This window comes from Lipotes vexillifer, unplaced genomic scaffold, assembly GCF_000442215.2.
Source record: "Lipotes vexillifer unplaced genomic scaffold, Lipotes_vexillifer_v1.1 scaffold49, whole genome shotgun sequence".
Classification (NCBI taxonomy): Eukaryota; Metazoa; Chordata; class Mammalia; order Artiodactyla; family Lipotidae; genus Lipotes; species Lipotes vexillifer.
Window position 1 is genome coordinate 2,685,314 of NW_006790551.1, and position 15,547 is coordinate 2,700,860.

The 15,547-nt window shown below is 33.9% G+C and overlaps 1 protein-coding gene across 1 annotated transcript in view; it reads right to left on the reverse strand.

Moving 5' to 3' along the window:
- Nucleotides 1–389: 389 nt before the first annotated feature.
- EIF4E (eukaryotic translation initiation factor 4E) overlaps nt 390–15,547 on the reverse strand; it is a 45,504-nt gene continuing 30,346 nt past the window's right edge. The window contains exons 3-7 of the mRNA XM_007463792.1: nt 9,526–9,621; nt 6,991–7,054; nt 5,189–5,302; nt 3,588–3,727; nt 390–1,484 (exon numbers count right to left, since the gene is read on the reverse strand). Of these exons, the coding sequence (XP_007463854.1) occupies nt 1,370–1,484; nt 3,588–3,727; nt 5,189–5,302; nt 6,991–7,054; nt 9,526–9,621 (529 nt within the window). The 3' untranslated portion in view covers nt 390–1,369. The remainder of the gene's footprint in view (nt 1,485–3,587; nt 3,728–5,188; nt 5,303–6,990; nt 7,055–9,525; nt 9,622–15,547) is intronic.

The following is a 15,547-nucleotide window of genomic DNA, read 5'->3' on the forward strand; positions in this document are numbered from 1 at the left end:
GACACTTGAAAAATAATGTCTCAATTCAGCAATGAAATTTTACAACTGCTATTCCTACCAATCAAATGGTGATGCACCAAGGTCGCAATTCTCATGAGTTTTAACATATTAAGAGTACATTATTCACCTAAGAGTGAAGGACTGTGCCTCTTACTTTATTAAAAAAAAAAAAAAAAGATAGCCACATCAATTTAATTCCATATATGATGCTACCTATTCAATTTATTAAAAATTAAAATAAACGTAATAATCAAACTAATGCTCCAAACTTACGCTATTCACATGGGAGACACTACAAGAGAAGACACCATAGAGACTGCCTTGCAATAAGAAGTACAAATTCCTTCTATAGAGATGGAGAAATAAAAGGAAGGACAAATCTAGTTGTCTAAAAGACAATTCACTGTACACATTTTATTTACAGTTTTGTACACTGTCTTAATATGAATGGGACTGCTTTTCTACTTGAGCCATTTTTTAACCAAAGCAAAATAACCTAAGTATAACAAAGTGTTAAAATACAGCATAAAGATACAAAAACAGACATACTAATTCTAATTAGGAATGTAATTATGATGTTACATTTTTTATAATCCACAATTATGTTTAGGAAATCACACAAACATAGATCACTGATTTGAATGAAATGCATAAATTTGCAGCAAAGCTTTGTAGTTACAAAAAAAACAAAAAAATTACCAAAGAATGCACAAAATTAATGTTTATTCCACCTTTGTGTCATATTCCTGGATCCTTCACCAATGTTACATGAGGAAAAAAACAAAAGCAAAACAAATGAAAAACTGAAATCAGAATCACTAATGTTATCAAGTAGGGAAACAAATAAATTAAAATCTAGCAGCCATCAGCAAGAGTACAGCACAGACAATGCTGTAAAAAGAAACAAAGAAAATTGTTAGAAAACTGTATGCATCATACTCTTTCAAACCAGCAAAATATGCTCCTGCATACAATGGAACATAAACAGAATCGTTCTCTTGTAAGGTACAGAAATGCAAATTCTTTTCTTTAATATTGTAGACGGGTCAAATGTGTTTGTAATCGTTAATTCTTTTAAGCTATTACAGAGTGGGCCAGGAACACATTTATGGATTCTGGGGAGGATGTGTACTGTAATTCTTTGATTGGGATAGTGGACACTCTAGCCAAAATTTAAAAAAAAAAAAAATATATATAAACACAGAAGTACAAGACAAAGGCGAATGAGACTTCTCTTATATCTTAGCAACATTTAGATGGAAATCAAATTTAAATGCAGTCCACTCTGCTTTTGAAGAGGCTTTGGTTCAGCTCCCAAATCTCGATTGCTTGACGCAGTCTCCTATGAGAATACTCAGAAGGTGTCTTCTTAAACAACAAACCTATTTTTAGTGGTGGAGCCGCTCTTAGTAGCTGTGTCTGCATGGGACTGATAACCAATCACTATCTTTGGAGGAAGTCCTAACCTTTCCTTGTATACCCTCCTAGAAGATGAAAAAGAAGAAAAGTAGCCATTAATTTTTATTCAAACATACACCCCAAATCCAGTATTATTCTTTACATTAAAAAATAATACCTAGAGAGTGAAATAGGAAATTGCACACCTTTTTCTTTTTAGCAAAATTTACTCTTCATAATCACTTAACCAATATTTGAGAGTCTACTATGTATCAGGTACTGTGATAATTATCAGTAAATTAATAATAAGCAAAGCAAGGACACTCTCTAGGCTCATGGTGTTTATAGTTTAGAGTATTTGATTATTTACAAACAAATAATCACAAATACATATGATGGAACTGTATCACATACATAATTAATGTATTCAAAATCAATTACATGCACATTTAAACTTTCTGATCTAAAATGCTTCAATTATATTTTACATATAAACCTTAGTAAATATTGTATGTTACTGCAATTACATTTACCTTACCTATTACCGACAAGAATGCACACACAAAAATTAAACGCTGTGAAGGCGATTTATGATATTTTAAGGATAATTTAGAACATAACATGATTTCTGCCTTATATATTAACCCTACAACCTAATTCTCAAATAAGATGTGACTGAGTATCAAAGAGGGTAAGCACAGGGGTTGTGATATTATTAACATGGAGGATCTAATCTCCTCTTTGAAATCAGAGAAATCTCTCCTTTTAAAAACTCATGAGGTCAAAGTATAATGCTAAGAGAATGAAGCATATCTGAAGGCCAAGGAACAAAAATAAGGCTGTGTGGCTACAGCTCACAAGAAAGGTAAATATGAGAGAGAAGGCTGACAAGGTAAAATTGGGGACAGATCATCATATGATCTTATGAGAACATCATAGGTCAAGTTAGGAATCTGGTATCTGAGAAAAAATAGCAAAATTTTAAAAATAGGCACCAAAATGAAACAAAAATAAAGAGATATACATGGTAAACAACAAAAAAAGAGATTTTCATGGAGCTAAATACTCTAGCAGTATGATACCAGGAAATTTTATTCATACTCTACCCTTCAGAAGACTTTACTACCTTCCTTCAAATAGGGTATTTAAAAATGATTTTATAACTAAAATTATAACTATTATCAGATTTACATTAGGATATAATGTATTACCTTCAATTATACTTAATCACTAAAAATGCCAGAATGAGGACTGAGCCATGCAGCTTAAAAGGGTGAAAAAAATTTTTCCCTTGAAAAAGTGAGGCCAGAAGTTTTATAGAGATTTCAAAAATGTTTAATATCGACACAAATAAAAAACTTTCCGAGAAAAGAAGTTCATTCTTAGTTTCTTTAACACATTTTCAAAGAAACAGGAGACCCCCACTGTCAGTAAGTTTTAAGGCTGACAGAAAGATCAGGAATATGGTGACGAATCAACAATCAACCTTCTCTTATAAGAAACCCCGTGGAGAATGAAACCTGGAAAATCCCCACACCTTTTAATCCAGAAAGGAATTATGTTCACAGGAGAATTCATAATGTTTGAAAAATCAACATGCAAAGAGGCAAACTAAACATATTGTGACTTATGACTGGTACTTAATTTTAACACAAAATTTAAAGTCCAATTTTACTAATTTAAATATAGTAAAAAGAAAATCCTAGTTAACACTGACTGACATTTGCAGGGGTGGGGGTGGGAGCGGGGACGACAGGCAACTTTTGCAAATAGTAATATTTGCCAAAAAAAAGTTTTAAAATTTATACATGTGGGTTTTAAATATGGATAAAACCAAGCTACTGTCACTTAAAATTCAATGGCAAATGCCAATATTCACCAAATTATTGAGTATTATACATTAGCATTATGGTTTTAAAGTAGGGCAAAAAAGACATATTCTCATATGCTAAATAATAAAATGCTACATGCTAAAATAGTGATTATATACCCCACTGCTAGGAAAAAGAAATTTTACAGAAGTGAAAAGAATATGAATAAGACTGAATACCAATACACAGCAGTTCAAGATTATAAAAGTGTTCATGAAAACAAGGAAAATAATGATCTACATAAATACTTTTAATTTAAAAAGTACTTCTGCTTTTAGTTATCTATTTTAAAAGAAGCATACAAAAAGCAAAACTTACCCTATATGTGTAACTGCTTCTCTGTTTTCACATTCAGTAGTCCATATTGCTATTTTATCACCTTTAGCTCTAACATTAACCACAGCTCCACATACATCATCACTGTAGTCATCAAAAGACTCTCCAATAAGGCACAGCAGCTTAAAAGAAAAAACCCAAATCTCAAGTTACATTCAATAGATGATAAACAGCTTATTAAGCTGCAAATGTCTCAAATATTTGTATATATACAAAACTGAAAAACAGTTTTTAAATCAAGAGTCGACTTTCTGAATGCCTAAATTATATTTATATATAGTTTTTTGTCCTGGCCTTTAAAAAATTTGTTAATTTGATTCTTTAATACCAAGAACACGATCAGTTTTGTTAACTTTTTTAGCAAATTGGGCAACTGATGTCAGGGCACATAAAAGGTGAATTATTTCATTAATATTCACTTTGCTCTGCTGTTGCTTATACTTGCCAGCAAATATTAATGGAATAACTGAAAAAGCTGCTTAATTGCCTTTTGATCTTATTTTTCATGAACATTTTCTAACTTTTAAAAAACTGTAGTAAATACATGACATAAAATTTAGCATATTAACCATTTTTAAGTGTATGGTTCGGTGGCATTAAATATATTCACATTGTACCACCAACAATCTCCGGAACTTTTGTCATCCTGCAAAACTGAAATGACTTTTTGTAATGCAGAATCCTAAAATGGTAATTACTGATAATCTCTCCCGAAAGCAAAATTAAGTTTCTTTTTTTTTAAAACTTATTTTATTTGGTTGCACCGGGTCTTAGTTGCGGCCAGCGGGCTCCTTAGTTGCAGTTCTCCGGCTCCCTAGTTGCAGCTTGCCAGCTCCTTAGTTGTGACATGCGAACTCTTAGTTGCGGCATGCATGTGGGAACTAGTTCCCTGACCAGGTATCGAATCCGGGCCCCCTGCATTGGGAGTCGGGAGTCTTAACCACTGCGCTGCCAGGGAATTCCCACAAAATTAAGTTTCTTCTTTAAAAAGCCATTCACTGAAATATTTATTATTGCTCAACTTAGTAAGGTCTAACTATAAACCAGACACTGTCAAGTGATAGGGATACAAAAGAGACTATAATCCCTGCTCCTAAAAGCTTGGGGTTTGAAAACTTTCACTAGAGAAAATGCCTATTTTCTCATATTTAATAAATGTCATATGAAGCCAAAAGTTCCAAGTTACATCACAACATATAAGCTGAATGATATCAACCTACAATTTCACTGTTTCCTTCATTGATCTAAAAAGTTTAGTATACAGAGCAATACTCTAAGAGGACTGTAAAAAAACTTACATCATACAAAATGTGAGAGGTTACATAATTTTGAACTTAATGAGATGACCTTATTCTGTAAGGTGAATCAACTGCCAATCACTTTCTGGATGTGTAATATGTGGTAGGGAGTTTCACTGTATTAGTATGTAAGAAGTATACAAGATTCACAGGACAGAACAAAATTAAGTGCTGGCTTAGCTAGAGTGGGAATCCTTATCTCATCTTGAATTAAGTAACCAATGTAAAATGTAACGTAAGTGAAGTTTTAGTATTCCAAACAGCTTTATAATTTTAAAACCTTACTGTCTCTAGCCAAAAGCGATCGAGGTCACTTCGTCTCTGCTGTTTGTTCAATGTAATGAGCCATCGTCCTCCTCGTTTGTTTTTCTCATCTTCCCACATAGGCTCAATACCATCCTACAAGGTTAGGGAGACAACAATATGAGACAATACTGTTACTTTAACTTGAGATCACCACTAGAAACAGCAAGCAACAACCCTATTAACTATTTACTTTATACCCATAAAAACTGTTAATTGATGTAGTGGGGAAAAAAGCACACAAGACTTAAAGCAAAATTAGAGTACTGACTTGGGCACTTATTAACTATCAAACCTTGGGTTTCACTTAATTTGGAGGCTCTAAAACATTCTGAGTAACAGATACCTTTGAGAAGCTATATACATTTCTATACCTATAAAATATATTAAAAACTTACACAATTTCAGAGAGCTAATGACTGTCCCATCCACTACCAGCTGACAAAACTCATAAATATCTCAAGGACCCACACACTCCAGGTTAAGAATTCCTGACAAACTCTGGACTTCAGTCTACTCAAATATATAAAGAAGAAACGGACTGGATGACCCATTTGGATTATCAAAGCTCTCCTCAAAATCAATCACAGTATGTGCCCATACAGTCTGACTCTCACTTAATTTCAATAACTGGGTTGGCCAAAAGGTTCGTTTGGTTTTTTCCCTAAGATGCATCTAGTAGCACTCAGTTGTCTTTAACTTCATTCAAAACAATTTCGTTAGATTGTATGTGACAGCTGTCACATCAGCGTGCATTTAAAAAAAGACTTATCAGAATTGGTGATTTTCATGTAGCCATTTTAATATTGAAGATGGAAGAAAAAAAGCAACATTTTCGGCTTTATTATTTCAAGAAAGGTAAAAATGCAACTGAAATGCAAAAAAAAGAATTGTGCAGTGTATGGAGAAGGTGCTGTGACTGACTGAATGTGTCTAAAGTGGTTTGCAAAGTTTTGTGCTGGAGATTTCTCGCTGGACGATGCTCCATAGTCAGGTAGACCAGTTGAAGTCGATAGCAATCAAATCGAGACATTAACTGAGAACAATCAACGTAATACCACACAGGAGAGAGCCAACATACTCAAAATATCAAAATCAAGGGCTGACAATCATTTGCACCAGCTTGGTTATGTGAATCGCTTTGATGTTTAGGTTCCACATAAGTGAAAAAAACCTTCTTGAACGTATTCAAGCATGCAATTCTCTACTCAAACGTAATGAAAACGTCCCGTTTTTAAAACAAATTGTGACAGGTGATGAAAAGTGGATACTGTACGATAATGTAGAACGGGACAGGTCCTGGGCAAGCTAAATGAACCACCACCAACCACACCAAAGGCTGAATACGTTGTTCAATAAAGTTCTTGGAGAAAATGAAAAACATGCCTTGAATAAATACAATTAGAGAAGAAAAACACTAGACGTTTTGAGGAAGGGCAAAACAGAACAATGCTTATTTAACTAGACAACTAGACCTATGAATTATGGGGCTTCACATGTAGTTCTATTACTTTAAAACATGTTTTAACTAAATTAAATGTGTATTTTATTTTTACTTAAAAAAATGTGTCTTTTATTTCTACCAAAAAGGCACTTTTTGGCCAACCCAATGTTTATACTAAAATAGGGCAAAATATATTTATGCTAAAACCTGGTAAAGCTAATTTAATTATTCTCCAAGCATCACAACATTAACTATTCCTAAGTTTATGGCAAGATTTTTTAATGAATACCTGAATGGTCCAGTCTTATAATAAATATATGAAATCACCAATTAAACATACCTTAAAAAGTGAGTAGTCACAGCCAGGCATTAAATTACTAGACAACTGGATATGGTTGTACAGACTAGATAAAAGAAAAGAATAATTATAAACATAGCATATGTAATGCAAAGTTTAGGTGCGTACATATACATTCAGAGAATATGATAAAAATAAGATAAAAACTCATGTTTACTTCCCGCCCCCATGAAGTCAATTTCTGAAATGGACCAAACAGATCTCAGTAACAGCTTCAAGAATCAACATCTGATGATTTTCAAGAAAGTATTTTTAATAATTTTATTCTGACAATTTTGATGCATTAGTTAACTTAATACATACATATGTATATACAAGAAACTGAAAAGAGAGGTATGAGGTGGCTTTAAGTAGATGAAAGAATCCGTGAGGCTAATGAGCAGTTTTAATCACACAAAAAGACAAATCAAGAGAAAGCAAGACAAACTCCCTGACCATCAGGATTGCATGACTAAAATAAGTCAACATTATTATCCTTGAAAGTATGCAAGAGCGGGACAGATCAATGGTTCCCAACCACACACCGTTACTAGTTTAAGTCAGCATAATAATCTTTTGGGGAGCTTTTAAAAACAAAACAGGACTTCCCTGATGGCGCAGTGGTTAAGAATCCGCCTGCCAATGCAGGGGACACAGGTTTGAGCCCTGGTCTGGCAAGATCCCACATGTCACAGAGCAATTAAGCCTGTGCGCCACAACTACCGAGCCCGTGTGCCACAATTACTGAAGCCCGCCTGTCTAGAGCCCGTGCTCTGCAACAAGAGAAGCCTCTGCAATGAGAAGCCCACGCACCGCAACTAAGAGTAAGCCCTGCTCACTGCAATTAGAGAAAGCCCACGCACAGCAAGACCCAATGCAGCCAAAAATAAATTTATTAAAATAGCAACCAAAAAAAAAATAAAAAAACAGTTCCTTACCCTACTTCTTGAGATTTTAATTCCTTAAGTATAGGATGGAACCATAGAATCTGTTATTTTTAAACTACTTCCCAAATAGTAATATCTAACTAAGGATAATAACACCATCCATGGTCACTAGTCATATAGCTAAGATCATCACTTCTGTATAAAATATTGGAGACAGGCAAAGCATTCTTACTCTGTTGCCCGTTTTATAACAATTTTGCTGTGATAGACTTCAGGAGATCAAATGATCTAGGCTTCTACCTTCAGGCTAGTGAAATATCTAAATTAAATTTTAAAAAAATTTCTTAAAAATGTTTTCAATTAAAAATGACCACTCAGGGCTTCCCTGGTGGCGCAGTGGTTGAGGGTCCGCCTGCCGATGCAGGGGACACAGGTTCGTGCCCTGGTCCGGGAAGATCCCACATGCCGCGGAGCGGCTGGGCCCGTGAGCCATGGCCGCTGAGCCTGCATGTCCAGAGCCTGTGCTCCGCAATGGGAGGGGCCACAACAGTGAGAGGCCCGCGTACTGCAAAAAAAAAAAAAAAAAAAAAAAAAAGAAGAAGTGACCACTCAAAGTGGTCTCAATATACAGTTTTCTCTAATTATTCTATGCTTTGTTTTCAGTGATTCAAATGCATACTAAATGCCTAATATGGGCAAAGCACTAGAGATATACAGAAAATTGTTTCTGCCCTGGAGGAAGTATACATTACATGCATAAATTTTCTAATCACAATCTGTTAGTCTGTATGCTACACTCAGGGAGTTAACATTAAAACATAAGAATCACATCACTGATATGATCCAAAATACACCAGCTGAACAAATTATAATACTTAGATAACTGCTAGGTAATTTACAGCTCTTAAAAATGTTTTCAACAAGTTTTATCTTTCATGTTCTCAAGTAGTTTCTCCCCATATATTTTTCAAGCAAATAATAAGACATATTAAATCAACTTTGTTTTTAAAGAATCAATATTCCAAAACTTCCTGAAAAGAACTTTATCATTTTAAATTATATTTTGAAGTCATGCAAAGATTTAAGACACCAAAATCTTAACTATTGCTAAATCTGAAACAAAATCTCAAAAATATTTCAACTATTCTTCTTGATGTTGATCACGAAGTATAATGAAATTAATAAACTATCATCAGAGATATTGTCATTCTTTGACAAACCCTGAATTATGAGCAGTTCAGCCTTTGAAATCTTGGAATCTCTATCACAGGAAATCCAGATATTATACTGGAAAGAATCTACAGAAATGAGGGCCTAAGAAAGCTCTGGAATACCTAAGAATACGGCAAATGTATCTAGGCAACCAAGAAAGGGGACAAGCTCCTAAAAGTTGTTGGAAATTCTAGGAACAATAAAGCATTCTCAACGAAAGAGATCTCAGGACAAAGAATAGAGCATAGGCAGAGCTAAAAGATGACAAGACGGAGCTTTCTAAAATTGATGAGGAATAATAACCAATTCAAACAGTTGTGAGAAGATGGACATAAAAAAAAGGTGAATATTAACTGTTCACACCTTACCCTTCATTTTGTGAATGCAACTTAAAATGAAAAATTACACAACAAACATCCTAAAATGAATGGTTACTTACGCCCAAAAGTCTTCAACAGTATCAAACTTAGAGATCAGCCGAAGGTTTGCTTGCCAAGTTTTGCTTTTATCATTTTTAAAAAACCAGAGTGCCCATCTAAAAACAGAAAGTCAGTGTCAAAAAAAAAAAAAAAAAAAAGAGGTAGCTTTACATCCATGTTCAAAGCAGCATTATTCACAACAGCCAAAAGGGGGAAGTGTCTATTGTCAGATGAATGAACAAAACGTAGTGTGGAATATTAAACAGCCTTAAAAAGGAAGGAAAGTGAAAAGGGTCCATCAAAGAAGACAAATACTGTATGATCCACTTGTATGAGGCACCTAGAGTAATAAAGTAGAATGGTGGTTGCCAGGGGCTAAAAGGGAAGGGGAATGGAGAGTTGGTGGTGGTTGCCAGGGGCTAAAAGGGAAGGGGAATGGAGAGTTGCTGTTTAATGGGTAGAGAGTTTAAGTTTTTCTGCAAGATAAAGAGAGTTCCTGGAGACTGGTTGCACAACAATGGGGGTGTACTTAACACTATTGAACTGTACATTTAAAAATGGTTAAGATAGTAAATTTTATATATGTGTTTTACCACAATTAAAAATGAATAAAATAAAAATTTTATTTATAATAGCAAATGAGTAGTTTTCTCTATTTCTTTCATTTTAAAAGTATATATTTTGGGAGTTCCCTGGTGGCCTCGTGGTTAGGATTTGGGGCTTTGGGGAACTGAGATCCTGCAAGCTGTGTGGTGCAGCTAAAAAATAAATAAATAGATAAATAAAATGAAAAGTATGTGTTTTGTACCTACTATGTAACAGATTCTCTGCTATACTTAGAGATCCACTGAGGCTCATCCCACAGGGAATTTACAGAAATGTTGTACAGAGACAATTACAATGTCCTAAGTGCTATGATAGAGATAATTAAGCAGTTATTTAAGAAAAACAGACCAGGAGCACTTAACTGGAAAGGTAAGTGGGGAAGAGGGAAGCTGAATTTACAGAGAAACAAGAGGAGAGAAATGAGAGCACTAGGAATGGGAGGGGGGGGGGACTCATACAAATGGGAATATAATACAGGGATTCATCGAGTAATGTTATCACAGATATATTCTGAAATAATGCATAGTAGTTTCTATATATCTGTATATACTTTTGTCTAAAAAAGTTTTATTCTAATACTTTGAAGACAAACTCATGTCACATAAAAGTTATGCTTAAATATTATCATCCCATATGATTCATCTTTAGTAAAATTGTATTTTCTGAATTACTATACCACCTCTAAGGAAATTTCACTTACTCATTGATAAAAATGTTGTCTGAAGACAGGTTTCCAAGTGGACATATATTTCATATCTTTATGGTTAATGCTTGATAATCTCAGACATAAAAATGAGATGCATTTCAGCACCTACTTGATAATTTGTATTTGCCAACCCACTCTCAAGGAAAATAATTTTTTTTAAAAAGCAAAGGCAGAAAAACTATTAAACATACACACACAGTGTCAAGTATTATACTCTGGATTTCTAAAATTAATTCAGTCTTTCCACAAAAATTTAAAAATAGAACTACCACTGGATCCAGCAATTCCACTTCTGGGCACTTATCAGAAGAAAATGAAAACACTAACTTGAAAAAGATATGTGCACCGCCCCTCCATGATAAGCAAAGACACGGAAGCAACTTAAGTGTCCATCAAGGCATGAATAAGGAAAATATGGTGTATATACATATACATTTTCAATGGATTATTCCGTCATAAAAATGAAGGAAATCTTGCTGTTTGCAACATGGATGGACCCTGAGGACTTTGTGCTAAGTTAAATAAATCAGACGCTGGACAGGAAAAACAAATACTGTATGATCTCGCTGATATGTGCAATCTTAAAAAAAACTTAAAAAAAACCAACTACCCCCCAAAAAACCACCCCAAGCTCACTGATACAGAGAACAGATTGGTGGTTTCCAGAGGCACAAGGGTGTGGGAATGCATGAAAGGGGTCAAAGGATACATACTTCCAGTTGTAAAATAAATAAGCCATGGGGATGTAAAGTACAACATGGTGATAATACTGCATTGCAAATTTGAAAGTTGCTAAGGGACTAAATCTTAAAAGTTCTCAACACAAGATAAAAAAATTTATAAATATGTATTGTGACAGATGTTGACTTAACTGTGATCATTTCACAATACATACAAATATTGAATCATGTTGTACATCTGAAACTGTTACACCTCAATTAAAAATAATAAATAATAAAATTTAATTCCATCTTTTAAAAAATAATTGCATTCAGCCATTAAACATATAAAGATATATCCTAAGAAAATAACTGGATAACTAAGCAAAAATGTTTGTACAGGAATGTTCTTAATTTTGGAAAATTTTGGAAACATCTTAAGTGCCTACCAACAGTTTTCAAAATGTGGTTTACAGGCCCCTAGGGGATCCTAAGGCCCTTTCAAGGAGCGTTGATGAGTAAAAACTATTTCATAAAAATGCTAAGACATTTTATTTTTCACTGTGTTGATATTTGCACTGATGATGCAAAAGCAACGGTTGGTAAACCTACTGGTGCTGTACACAGCAAGAATTATACAGTGGCACCAATTTGTACTAGTAGTCACTGTATCCTTTATTATCACCAACTCTCAAAGTAGTAATGTCAGTTTCAGTTAAGAATGCCACTGAATGGAAACCAGCAGTAAAAACGACTGGTTTCATTAAATTTCAATCTGTGTACATGTCTTTTTCTGCACAAAAAATATTTCTGCATACCAAATATCAATACAATGCTTAGGCAATTGAATTGTGAGGTGAACTAGTTACTTTTTTCAAAGAACACCACTTTTACTTGGAAGAAGATTGGCTGATCAACCATGATTATTTCTTGAAAACTGAACAGACTGAGCCAGCTACTAAAATTTGAGCTTTCAGGAGAAAATCAGAATCTTGGAAAGCCTACATGTGTCACTGTGAGCTTAACAATTTAATGACACTTGACGATATTTCTGATGAGTTTAGGTAGTGATAATAATTAATGTTATTGTTTTGATATTAGATAATGAAAAGTGCCAATATTTGGAAGACCTGCAAACTCACTGAACTAATATTTTCCAAATGACCAGAGGCGTGCATGGGTGAAGGATACATTCTAAATGCAAGATAGACAAATGGATTTTAATGTAACAGAGTAGGAAAAGTTCTTGGATATGGTTTCAGATTCTACAATGCAACTAACATATAAGAAACCTAGCATCAAAGGAAGGAGACAGTCATAATTATTTTAAAAGGCTATTAAAATTTCTCCTCCCTTTTCCAACCATGTACCTGTCTGAGGCCGTATTTTATTCTCATACTTTCTCTGAAACAACTTATCTCCAAAGACAATGCAGAAGCAACTATGAAAATCCAGCTTCTATTAAGTCAGGCACTTAAAAAGATTTACAAAAATACTTCCCACTGTGTATTTTTTATGTATTCTTCCACTACGTATTTTTTATTTTGAATAAATTTTTTTCATAAAAATTATTTAATTAACATGCAATGGGTTAAGTACATATATAATTTTACATTTTAAACATTTATTTTCTAATATAGCAAATGAAAATAGATAAAAATCTACATAACCAAAGCACTGTGGAATCCTCAATAATTTTTAACAACGTAAAGGGGTCATGAGCCCAAAGAAGTAAGATTTAAATAAAATATAATATATATAATATAATACATGCAAGAGACTGCTAGGCAGCTATTAAATAGGATAATTGTGTGAGTAAAATTCTCCTAAGACTGACATGAAACCCAGAAACCATGGAAGCAAGCTGGTATTTGATTAAATGAAAATCAAAAACCTCTAAAATAACATAACTCGTTAGACAATGTTGAAAGACAAATGATTTGGAAATGGATTTTCAACCTAATCCCCCCCTTGAATGGGTCAACATCCCTAATACACAATGCTTGAAAATAAACTTGGGAAGATAACCCAAAAGAAAATAATAGACAAAAGAACTGAACAGACTGCTCACAGGTAAAAACACAAACAAGCGATTGTTTTCAACAAAAGTGTTTTGAAATTTCAATAAAAGAAATGCAAATTTAAAACAATAAGACACTGTTTTCACAAATCAGACTAGAACCAATCTGACAGGCAATTAAATTTAAGATTGATGGTGTTGCCAAGGATGTAGAAACCAGTAACTCTTAAACTGTTAAGAGTCTAATAAGCTGATAAAGGAGGATAATTTGGCAATCTCTACAAAGGCAGTTAAAGGGTAGTCTTTAACCTAAGAATTCTGAAATTTTACCCTAGATATATTCACACAACTGCAAAAAAATATATAAGGACGTATACTTTATAGCACTGTTTGTAAATAGAAAAAAATTCTATATACACATTAATGTAAGCCTGATAAAATACGTGACTATATATTCATTTAATACAAGGCAGTGGTTTAAAATGAGTCAAAACCTGCATATACAAACAAAAAAACTCAACAGTATGGCCATCTATATAAAAAAAGTATATATATGCATATTGAAAGGTTTTGGAAAAATACAAACCAAATTTTTAACACTGACTATTCTGGGGAATAGAGAAAAGCAAAATGGGGAAGAAGGTATCAGAAAAAAGTGGAGAACTTTTACTTTATATACTTTGTACCCCAATAATTTAATCTTTCTTATAATAATTACAGTGGTTTTTTTTTTAAAGAAAACATAATTCTGCAATATTTACAAGAAGTAAATAATGAAGAAACTACCAAAATTGGAACCAAAAATGTCTTAAAATAGTTTTCCGTATGATACTATTTTACACAAGAAATAGAATTGATAAGAGAAATTGAAATTCTCACAAACTTCATTTTAGGATTTAATCAGCTTGTTCACTGATAGGACAGGAATGTCTTCTCAGATTTCACTTAAGCCATGAGGGGTACATGCCTTGATTACTTCTCCCCACAAAATAGCAACACCAAGAACGTGTTCACAGTCAGCAGACAGAGCTAGCTTTTTATATACCACTGAAAAGATGAAAAAACGTACTTTGAAAGCTTGGGTACTGCTGCTAGGTTAGCTAAATGAAATTGCCACTAATCAACTGTTCAACTATTACCTTTGACACAATGCTTTCCTGAGGAAGAATTTTTACCCTTTATGGACTATTTGACCTTTGACATCCCACTCACGGGCTGACAATTCCCATTGTCTAGAGAACTACTGAACCACAGGTCTCCTATGAAAAAACTACTGAATGTGTTGGGACTATTATTTCAATAGGTCTACCATGATAATGAAGAAATGATAAAAAATAAAGGGACATAAAGGGACAACACATTTTTCAGATAAATGAAACTAAATTATAGACAGTCTCATGGGATCTTTAAGGTAAAGAGACTAAAAGGCCTGGGAGTGGGGGGAATGAAAGGAACTGAAGATCCTCAGAAGTTAATTCCTTTAATGAAAGGAATTAAAGACCCTCAAAAGTTAATTCCAATTTACTTTCCTCCAGATTCTTACAATGTTTCTGAGTTGCCATTTTCTTCCCACCATCAGCTCTCAGGGAATCTGTGTTAATTTTCATCATGTAAGCCAGAAAGACAATTAAGTAAAAAACACAAACATCCTGGGAAGTGGTAGGGTAGAGACAGGAAAAACCATATACTGAACTATTAAACTACTACACAGTAACTATGAAAACTTAACTCATCCTGAACTCTCCTCTCTTCGTCACCTGACTTCTCTTAAATACAACCAACCAATCTCCAGACTCCACATCCCCTAGCTCTCTTTTCTCCTTCACAGGCCAACTTCAAATTGCCTATTGCTGCTCTATACATTTGTATACTTTCTATTCATTCTTCAAACTATGCCAATCTTCTTCCATCACCTGCTCTACTAAGCTTTCTCCAATGTCAGCAAGGACTTATTGTTCAATCCAATGAACATTTGGCCTTTCTGTGGCAAATATGCTTATCTTGTCTTTAAAATAAACCATCTGCTTGGTTTCCATGACCAAGCACTCTTT